The sequence below is a fragment of the Nasonia vitripennis genome, chromosome 4 (genome assembly GCF_009193385.2).
Source record: "Nasonia vitripennis strain AsymCx chromosome 4, Nvit_psr_1.1, whole genome shotgun sequence".
NCBI classification, from domain to species: domain Eukaryota; kingdom Metazoa; phylum Arthropoda; class Insecta; order Hymenoptera; family Pteromalidae; genus Nasonia; species Nasonia vitripennis.
In genome coordinates, this window is record NC_045760.1 from 29636950 (window position 1) to 29647602 (window position 10653).

At 41.6% G+C, this 10653-nt stretch overlaps 2 protein-coding genes and 2 pseudogenes across 4 annotated transcripts; all 4 read left to right on the forward strand.

Moving 5' to 3' along the window:
* Positions 49-1524, forward strand: Or220PSE (odorant receptor 220 pseudogene; annotated as a pseudogene).
* On the forward strand, positions 2730-4279 carry Or221 (odorant receptor 221). Of its 2 annotated transcripts, none has more exons than XR_004227666.1 (5): positions 2730-3553; positions 3622-3721; positions 3795-3890; positions 3984-4135; positions 4213-4279. XR_004227666.1 is itself a non-coding variant. In NM_001190653.1 (5 exons), the coding sequence occupies exons 1-5, from the start codon at positions 2760-2762 to the stop codon at positions 4264-4266; spliced, it is 1212 nt and encodes a 403-aa protein (NP_001177582.1). The 2 variants fall into 2 exon arrangements, 1 of the variants encoding a protein (NP_001177582.1); NM_001190653.1 differs by having other exon boundaries at positions 2760-3553; positions 3968-4135; positions 4213-4266.
* A 1781-nt stretch (positions 4280-6060) lies between these two features.
* On the forward strand, positions 6061-7748 carry Or222 (odorant receptor 222). 2 transcript variants are annotated; one of them, XR_004227667.1, is made up of 5 exons: positions 6061-6886; positions 6954-7053; positions 7125-7220; positions 7324-7475; positions 7547-7748. XR_004227667.1 is itself a non-coding variant. In NM_001190654.1 (5 exons), the coding sequence occupies exons 1-5, from the start codon at positions 6114-6116 to the stop codon at positions 7598-7600; spliced, it is 1191 nt and encodes a 396-aa protein (NP_001177583.1). The 2 variants fall into 2 exon arrangements, 1 of the variants encoding a protein (NP_001177583.1); NM_001190654.1 differs by having other exon boundaries at positions 6114-6886; positions 7308-7475; positions 7547-7600.
* On the forward strand, positions 8781-10362 carry Or223PSE (odorant receptor 223 pseudogene; annotated as a pseudogene).

The window sequence follows — 10653 nt, forward strand, 5'->3', positions numbered from 1 at the left end:
CGAGTCGTAGAGCTGAGCAGTCTCTTTTTACCTGGAATACGCGGAGTGATGTCAATCAAAACGGAGGACAGCGACAGTTTCCAGTCGATATCTTCGTCGCATCTGAATTTCCTGCGGCTGTGTTCGCTTTTGCCATTGCAGGGCAAGAGCTTCTCCCACCCGCTCAGTTTGTTACTCCAGTTCTGGAACCACTTCGCCGTCTTTGGGTTTAACGCAATGTGGCATGGCTACGGGATTCGCATGTTACAACGCGGTGATATGGAGATCGACTTGATCAGCGAGGAAATAACAGTGTTGGATATCACCGCGCGGTACTTCTTGCTGCTCTTCAAGCGCGAGCAGCTTCGCCATCACATCGAGTCCTGCAAGAAGCTTTGGGGCTACCTCTAAGAAGGAGAAGACATGTTTGTCTCTCAATTCGAGCGAAAAGGTTACTACCTTCGGAACATCGTAGTGATCAACTCGGCGCTGGTATCAACGGCTTTTATTATAACAGCGACATTCGTCAGACTGCCACCGTTGGAAGCTAATGGTACCGAGAGAAGAATCCTTCCAGCCAGGTTCTTCATGGACGTTCAGGAGGAACCAGCATACAGCATCGTGTTCGCGTCACAGACCATCATCCTAATGTTCATCAACTTCATAATCGGCAGTACGCAGACTGTTTCACTCTACCCGATCATGATGGCTTGTGGATATCTGCGCTCGGTTCGGAACCGATTATTAAGTCTCGAAGGCTGCGACGACGACTCGAATGAAAAAGGCGAAGCCACGTATAAGTTCGTCGTCGATTGCGCGCATTTTCACCAGCAGATCATCATGTGAGCGTGGATCAGTGTCGTTGATGGATGCTTAAAGAACGTAATGTGCTATTCTTTATTTGCGTAGATTCTGCCAGGACATAGAACGGATGACGCGGTTGCTATTTTTCTTCGCCTGTTTCGGTCCCATCTATAACGTGTCCATCGCGGGAATCGTGATTCTTATCGTAAATATTGCAAAACATTATACTAATACTTTTTTGATTACTTTTTCCGTTAACAGTAAGATTCAATCAAACAGAGCGACGATGACAAGTTCAAGTTCGCGCCACTACTGGTTTACAATTTTTTTCAATTCTTTCTCTGCCAGTGGGCCCCTGAACACCTCGCAGAGGAAGTAAGCAAATAATTCGATATTCCAATACGTACTAAAACAATTATTTAATCCATTATTTATTCCCTGTACATACTCAAAAGAGCCAAGTCATCGCAGAAGCTGCTTACTTTGCAAGCCTACAGCCGCTGGCGTCAAGGTATCGGCAGAAGATCAATCGGATATTGTACTTCATGGTGGTGAGAGCTCAGAAGCCGGTACAATTGACAGCTGGTGGGTTTGCTACATTGTCCATCCAAACGTTTGGTGCGGTAAGTAAGAGAGATTAATTCGCGTGTCTTACATCATTTTACATCGCAATTTATGCTTGCATAGATGACCAAAAGCGCATTCTCCTTCTTCATGGTCTTGCGAAACTTTAGGACTTGAAGTAACCCACTTCTTTACAGCAATGTTAAATTTTCGTTATACTATAAACTTGTTAAAGCTTTTTTAGAAGAAAAAAAAAACGAAAAGTATTAAAAACTCTTAGTATACGGGTAGAAGATGTATGCAAGTATTAAATTTAAACCATGTAGTATAGAAAAATGTTAGTATAATAAATAGAATGAATATAATAAATTTCGTTTCTTGATGAATTCATTTCTAATATTCGAGTAGCTTACGAGGAGAGTTCACAGCCTCCGGGTCACGGATTCGGCGGAAACTTGAGGAATTAATTTTTGAGTCGACTAATGGACATCCAACACACTGTACACATAAACTCTACACAATCACGTTCAGCCGAATCCGTGACCCAAAAGTACGGACTCTTCTTGTTAGTAGAAAGAAATTAGGAACGGAATGTTTTCCTCTTTTAACTTAGCAATTTCGTAAAGCTGCCAGCACTTGAAAATGAATTTTGGAAAAGCTATGATGTATGTACGTGAAAAACTAAGTGTTTGACTGGAAATAAATTTTAAAATTGTAGCTATGTCTTGCTTTAGTTGAAGCTTAAAACGAAAAGCCTATGCTAGACGAGAAAAGATATTGTGAGAAACTTCATTCGGGTACTAAAATTTGATGAACTACCAAAATTCCATGTACGGCAGTGGATGGACCGTTCTAAGTATGTCAATATACTCTCGTGATTTGATCTTTTTTTCAGTTCTGTCTTGAACTATTTTACCTTGAAAAAAAGGATGAATAATTAAATTGCAATCTAATCATTTGGATTCATTCAATTTTTTACAGATATTAACGCTTGGCGAATGTCACCCTGCAATTTCCTCTTTTATTCTTCTACACTCCGGTAGTCCACTGAAACAAAAAATTCTGGAATTATCGTTACGCAAACAGCAATGAGTAATGGATGTTTCAATATTAAAAATTGTCATCGTATATTATCGAGTATCATCGAAGGGCTAAAGTTCGATGCTCAGTAGCTCCGCAACACGACTGAAGAAAAACGCTTAGCAACAATGTATCCCCACAACCGTGCACGTACCCTGTGATAAAAAATGAAAGCCCTACTAAAAAAAAGACGCGACGCTCATTAATATTCGCTCCGTACATTATCGAGTTCTCTGTACGGAGTATAATGAGCCCTTTGCATATTAAAGCAACCGGTACAGCGTCAGTTCGAATCGAGTGGCAGCGCTGGGCAGTCTCGCTCGTTTTACCAAATGCGAGGAGCGATGTCGGCGGAACCGAAGGATCTGCGCGAAAGCTTCACCTTTCTGTCGATCTCCTCGTCGCATCTGATCTTCATGCGAATGTTTTCGTATCTGCCGCTGAAGGGCAAAAGTTTTTCTCACCCGTTAAGCCGATTGCTTCAGCTCTGGAACCACTTCGCCGTCTTCGGCTTCAACGCGATGTGGCAGGGATACGGGATTCGCATGATACAACGTGGTGACGTGGAGGTGGACTTTTTGTGTGAGGATATAATCACAATCGGTTTCACCATACGCTACATCGTGATGCGCATAAAGCGCGAGCAACTCTGTCGCCTCGTCGAGTCCTGCGAAAAGCTCTGGGACCTTCTCGAGGACGGCGAGGCCGTGTTCGTGCGTAAGTTCGAGCGTAAAGGTTACTACTTCAGGACCTTCATTCTGTGCAACGCGTTGTTGATGGCCGGGTCGTACAGCATAGCGGCGCCTTTCGTCAGGCTGCCGCCCTTAGAAGCCAACGGCACCGAGAGGAAGATCCTACCGTTCAGGTTTTTCATGGACGTTCAGGAGGAACCGGCGTACAGTATAGTGTTTGTGTTGCAGTCCATCGCCCTTCAGTTTCTTGACTTTATGATGGTCATGACAGAGACGATTTCGCTCTACCTGATCATGATGGCTTGTGGGTATCTGCGCTCGGTTAGAAACCGATTGTTGAATCTCAAAGGAAGCGATAGTGATCCGAGTGAGAAGGGCGAAGCTGCGCTCAAGGCCGTTGTCGGATGTGCGCACTTCCATCAGCAGATCATGATGTGAGCATGTATCAAACTTATACAGAGTATTTTTTAACAATGCAATATGTTATTTTCCAAATGCCTAGATACTGCGAGGACTTAAGCAAGATGACGGAGACGCTTTTTCTCATCAGCTGCTTCTGTCCCATCTACAACGTGTCCGTCACGTGTCTCGTGATTCTCAACGTGAGTATTGTAAAGCTCTTTGATATTATCATCATCACTTGGCGGGTTAACAGTGTAAGATATAATCGAACAGACCGAAGAAGACAACTTGAAGTTCGTACCACTTATGCTCTACAATTTCTTCCAATTCTTCCTCTGCCAGTGGGCCCCCGAGCACCTAACCGTAGAAGTATGAATTTTATTCAATATTCCAATAGACGTACACAAGCATTTGAGTCTATGATCGATTCTCAATAATTAAAAAAGAGCGATAACATCGCAGAAGCCGCTTACTTTGCGAGCTTGCAACCGCAAGCGCCGAGTCACCGGGAGAAGATCAATCGAATACTGTACTACATGATGATGAGGGCTCAGAAGCCGGTGCAATTGACAGCTGGTGGGTTCGCTCCTTTGTCCATCAAAACATTTGGTGCGGTAAGTCTCATTGAAGGTAACCAAGATCAATGTATACGTGATAATTTACTATTTTTTCTTATTTCATGCTCGTACAGATGACAAAGAATGCATTCTCCTTCTTCATGGTCTTGCGAAACTTTAAGAATTGAGAAGACGTGTTCTGTTACAACATTGTTTCTTGTTACATTATCTCATAAGCTTGTTTGAAACTTTTTACAGAAAAAAAAAATAGAAGTAGAAGATGCATGCAAATATTTAATTCAGCACTTTGTTGTTAGTCCAGTGAAATTTTGTTATAATTATTATAAAAAAAAATCAATTTTATTATACGAGTGTCAATTCATTTCGACAATCACACAGGCAGCTCCGCAAAAAGTGTTCGAAATGAAAAGCGCGCGCATACGCGTTTGTCTCTTATTGATTGCACGCAAATCCGCATGACGTGGACCTCCAAGGCTCTATACAAAGTTTCAACGGTACAGCCGGGCAACAACCCTTTAGCATCGTGAATTAACGATGAGTGCGTTTTATTTCGAGATATTTACGTCTCTCGTTTCTCTCTGAAAGGTTGATATAATATGCGCATACCGAAATTGTTTTTCGCAATATTGTGAAGCAACAGACGCAAGGCGATGAATTTTTAAAGAGCATCGTTCGGTGCGTGGAAAAAGAAGAGGATTTAGCTAGAAATTAATTTTTAAGTAGTAGCTATGTCTCGCTGAAGCTAAAAATAAAAAGCTCGAGCTTGATATTTTTTCTCTGGATGATTCGTAGGTTTTTTTTTAACAGAAACAACATTGCAAAATTTAAGATAGTTGAAAAAATTATAGCAACATTGAAAAGAATGATTCGTCACTGGAACCGCCTCATGTCAAAACCTGCCATCGACATCTGCGTACAAATATTCTAGAAGAGATTTGAGGAAACCATACAAGAACTGCTAAGGGCTCTTTCTATGCTACTGCATAAAATGTCTGCACGAAAGTCTTGATTATAAGATACTATGATGATTATTTTCAGTTAAATTTCTTTTTTCAGCCGAATACAAATTTGCTGTTGAAACTACCTTGTGCTTTCGTGGTAAAGGTTCAAGAACAGGCTCGCGACACCTTTTTGAGATCTTCACTGAATGCATCTCTTCGCAGAGCTTAGACGACGCTTACGAAGATGACTACACTCAAGGCTGTATATTTAGGAATCTAACCGTACAGGTATAAAAACGTTGAGACTATTTAAGCCCTTTAACTTCGCTATCATTATTCATAATCCATATGGCCGCTTTCTAAAAACACATGAATAGGACTCCAAAATTAAATAAATATATTTAGCGGTTCAGAAAGCAGACTCAGTTAGGAATAGATAAATTTTCCATCTGAATATTGCTAACCGCTGTCCTAGCTGCGTACATTAAAAGGACAGACTTGATGTAACGCTATTTTACCTCTATATTATGTGTTCTCTCCATTGTCTTCATGTAACAAATGTTTCGAAGCTTACTTTCGAATCTGTCAAGCATTTCTTCTCGTTTCTTTTACCGATAATAATCAAACTGGAATTAGTCGGCAAATGATTAATAAATTTCTTCCAGTAGTACCCGTATTTTGATGTCCCATGCTATGATGCTATAGGCACTAAAACAAATGATTTTGAGAATCAGTATCGGGCAAACAAGAGACATTGAATAAACTTGAAATGTTCAGAATTGTTATCGTATAACACGAAGTATCAGAAGTTTTATATCCGTCGATGAGCAGCACCGCGACACGACTGAAAAAGCTTAGCAACAATGTATTGCTGTAACCATGTACGTGTTATCGATGAAAAATGAATGCCCTGTTAAAAGGAACAACCCTGCGCTCATTAATATTTCCTCCCGACATTGTCGAGTTCCCAGAGTATTATTATGAGCCCTTTGAATATTAAAACAGCCGGTTCAGCGTCAGTTGGAATCGAGTCGCGGTGCCGAGTAGACTAGAGTCGCTTAATTCGGAGAGCGATGACAACCAAAACGAAGGATGGTTACACCTTCTTGTCCATATCCTCGTCACATCTGATCTTCCTGCGACTCTCTTCCTTTTTGCCACTAAAGGACAAGAGCTTTTCTCACCCGTTAAGTATTTTGCTTCAGCTCTGGGACCATTTCGTCGTCATGGTTTACAACTCGATGTGGACGGGATACGGGATTCGCATGATACTACGCGGTGAAATGGAGATCGACTTCATCTGCGAGAACGTGGTCGTGATGGGTTTCACTGTGTGGTATATCGTGATCCAGATGAAGCGCCAACAATTCTGCAGTCTCGTCAAGTTCTGTGAGAAGCTCTGGAGCTACCTCGAAGTCGGCGAGGAGGTTGTTGTGCGCCAGTTCGAACGCAAAGGCCACTACTTTCGGAACTTCATGCTGTTCAACTTGCTCCTGATGTGCACGTTGTTCATTACTACAGCGCACTTCATCAAGCTGCCGCCTTTGGAAGCTAACGGCACCGAGAGGAAAATTCTACCATTTAGGTTTTTCATGGACGTTCAGGAGGAACCGGCGTACAGTGCCATGTACACGTTGCAGTTCTTCGTTTGCTATTTCGTCGTCTTCATGATCGCTAGCGCGGAGACGGTCTCGCTCTACCTGATCATGATGGCTTGTGGATATCTGCGCTCGGTTCGGAACAGACTGTTGAGTCTGGAGGGAAACGACGATGATACTGGTGAAAAGGGTGAGGCCGCGTTTAAGCTGGTTGTCGGCTGCGCGTATTTTCATCAACAGATTTTGATGTAAGCATGGATCGGCCTTACAGATTTATGTTTCAAGAACGTAATACTTTATTTTTGAACTCCATAGATTCTGCAAAGACATAGAACGCATGACGCGAACGCTCTTTCTCTTCGCCTGCTTCTGTCCGATTTACAACGCGTCCATCACGGGTATCGTCCTTCTCAACGTAAATATTTCAAAATTTCATCTTACCTTTGTAATTACTCTCTGTATTATGAGCAAGTTTTAATCGAACAGAACGACGAGGACAAATTCAAGTTCATCCTGAACCTGTTCTACAATTTTTTTCAATTTTTCCTCTGCCAGTGGGCTCCGGAATACCTTTCCGAAGAGGTGAAAAAATGGATTCAATTTGCTTATCTTTCCTAAATACGTTCATGCTTTTTTGAGTTCTATAATTGACTGTCAATAACTGAAAAGAGCGAGGTCATTGCAGAGGCCGCTTACTTTGCGAGCTTGCAACCACTGGCATCAAGTCACCGGCAGAAGATCAATCGAATATTGTTTTTCATGATGATGAGAGCCCAGAAACCGGTACAACTTACAGCTGGTGGGTTCGTTAAGTTATCTATCGAAACATTTGGCGCGGTAAGTTTCAGTAGATAAGATCAATGTATTCGTGATGTATAATCTTTTGTTTTTATTTCATGCATGAACAGATGTCAAAGAATGCGTTCTCTTTCTTTATGGTTTTGCAAAACTTTCGGAGTTGAAGCGACAGTATTTATTTTTACTTTATTCTGTTTGAACATATTAAAAACCTTTTACAAAAGAACAGCATGCAGGTAGAAGATGAAGCGATAATTTGTAAAACAATAAATGTATGAGGGATACGAATTTGATTATATCGGTGTAAATGTGTTTCTGGTGATTTTTATGGCTGCGTGGAAATGTAATGTTTTTGTTGTTTTTCAACTAAATATAACAATATTGTACTAAATGGAAAGTGCGTATGACGTATTTGCAGCTTATTGATTACACGCAAAATTATATGACGTGGCCTTGTAAGGCTTTACACAAAGTTTCAACCATACAGCCGGATATCAACCCTTTAAAAACAAGATCACTCTTCCAAGCACACAGAACTATCGTAACAAAATTGCAGAAACTTTGACTTGAAATAGAAATGACATCAATACCAAGCGTCAGCCGGTGACATCTCTTGATGATCTTTGGGAGAAGAACATGGCTCATTACCCACCTTCTTATTATTTTGTACACAATTTATGTTTTGTATTAGCTGTTGAAAGCTCCCAAGTTTTCTTAACCTCATTTGGGAAGATTTGATGTGCCCTGAGAGTTAGGCACTTAGCAAAGTATTCCACCAAGTGGACTGGAGCTGCTGGAATCATGAAGCCCATCGTACCTTCAGAGAATCTCAGCTGAGTGTGGACATCTGGGACGTGCTTGACTTAAACTGCGGTAAAAATTATGAAAATTGGTGAGGTAACAAAAAATATTCCGACTAAATTAATTAAGATGCATTAAAACCATGGTTTGTCTTTGCAGGAAATTGCATATGAATACGTGCAAGCATCAGAAGAATAAGGGAATCGAATTCACGATCAGCAAATAACCGGTTAACCCGAAAGATCGCATATAGCAGTGCATTAGTCAAATTATCTTGAAAATTATAAATATATTCTTCGTGAAACAATAACCAAAGTAAATACCATTTTATCTAACGTCGTTCAATCTTTCGCAGGCTATTTACCGGCTATTTTAATATTCAAAGCCCCGCTAAAAAGGAGTAGTCCGACGATGCTCATAAATATTTCCTCGCACATGACGGAGTTCCTGGCTCGGAATATTATGAGCCCTTTGAATATTAAAATAGCCTGTACAGCGTCAGTTCGAATCGAGTTGCAGCGCCGGGCAGTCTTGTTTCACCTCGTACGAGGAGCCACGTCGATCAAAACGAAGGACGGTCACACCTTCCTGTCTATCTTCTCGTCACATATGATCTTCCTGCGACTCTCTTCCTTTCTGCCACTCGAAGGCAAGAGCTTTTCTCATCCCTTGAGTTTGTTGCTCCAGCTCTGGGGTCACTTTCTCGTCGTCATGTTCAACGTCATGTGGCACGGCTACGGGGTCCGGATGATGCAACGCGGCGACATGGAGATCGACTTCATCTGGGAAGAGATAGTCACGATCGGTTTCACTCGTCGCTACCTAGTGCTGTTCATCAATCGCAGGCAGCTCTGCCACCTCGTCGAGTCCTGCGAGAAGCTCTAGGACCTTCTCGAGGACGGCGAGACCGTGTTCAGGGTTACTACTTTCGGAACTTGGTTATGTTCAACATGATGTTTATGACCACGGTATTCAGTGTAACGGCCGTCTTCGTCAGGCTGCCACCGTTAGAAGCTAACGGCACAGAAAGAAGGATGCTGCCGTTCAGGTTCTTCATGGAAGTTCACGAGGAACCGCCGTACAGTGCCGTGTTTGTGTCGCAGGTCGTCTTTGTTTATTTTCTCAGCGTCGTGTTCGTCAGCGTAGACACGGTTTCGCTAAACCTGATCATGATGGCTTGTGGGTATCTACGCTCGGTTAGGAACCGTCTTTTGAACCTCAGAGTAAACAACGACGACAAAAGTGAAAAGGGCGAGGCCACGTTTAAGATCGTTGCCGGCTGCGCGCGTTTTCATCAGCAGGTCTTGATGTGAGATTAGAGTAATCTTTTTGTTGTTTATATTTGAAAAGCATAATTTTATGTTATTCGAATACGCAGATACTGCGAGAACATAGGTCGGATGACGCAGACGCTTTTTCTCATCAGCTCCTTCTGTCCCATCTACAACGCGTCCGTCGCGGGTATCAAGCTTCTCGACGTAAATATCACATTTTTTCCTGCTATTATAAATACTTGCTCTGATATCAGTAAGCTTTAATCGAACAGAACGACAAGGACAAGTACAAGTTTATGGCGAACCTGGTCTACAATTTTTTTATATTTTTCCTCTGTCAGTGGACACCCCATTACCTAACCGAAGAAGTAAGAAGTAACAAGATTTAAAAGTATAGCATTTCAAAGGTCCTAGAGTTTCAAAAATGTTTAATCTCGGCTCCCGAACATTTTGTATGTTGAAGCCAAAGATCAAAATCAATTTTCGTGACTCTAGGACCTATGATATATATAAATAGTGTTATAAATGATCATTTTATTCCATGACTGTTAACAATTCCAAAGAGCGAAGACATCGCAGCAGCCGCCTATTCCGCGAGCTTACAACCATAGGCGCCGAGTCACCGACAAAAGATCAATGGAATACTGTACTACATGATGATGAGAGCCCAGAAACCGGTGCAGTTAACAGCAGGTGGATTCGTTCAACTGTCGATCGAAACATTTGGTGCGGCGAGTCTGAGTAATTAAGATGAACGTGCCTGTAATTGTTTTTTATCTTCGTTTATTCATGTACAGATGACAAAGAACGCATTCTCGTTCTTTATGGTCTTGCAAAACTTTAGGACTTGAAACGACGGACTCTGCTTCGACGGTGCTTACTTTTTCTTTACCTCATAAGCGTGTACAGGACTTCTTACAAAAGACGAATAGTGTAAAGGTAGAAGACGACGATACCATGTAGTCCTGAAGAAATATCATTATGCAATATAAGGATTGTAAATTTTTTTATGGCAGTATAAATTAATTTTCATAATTCAAGTAGCTTATTTATACAAAAACTGAGAATCGCATGATTGTCTAATATTTCAATGAGATATAACCATGTTATTCTAAATGAAAAGTGCGTTTTACGCATTCGCT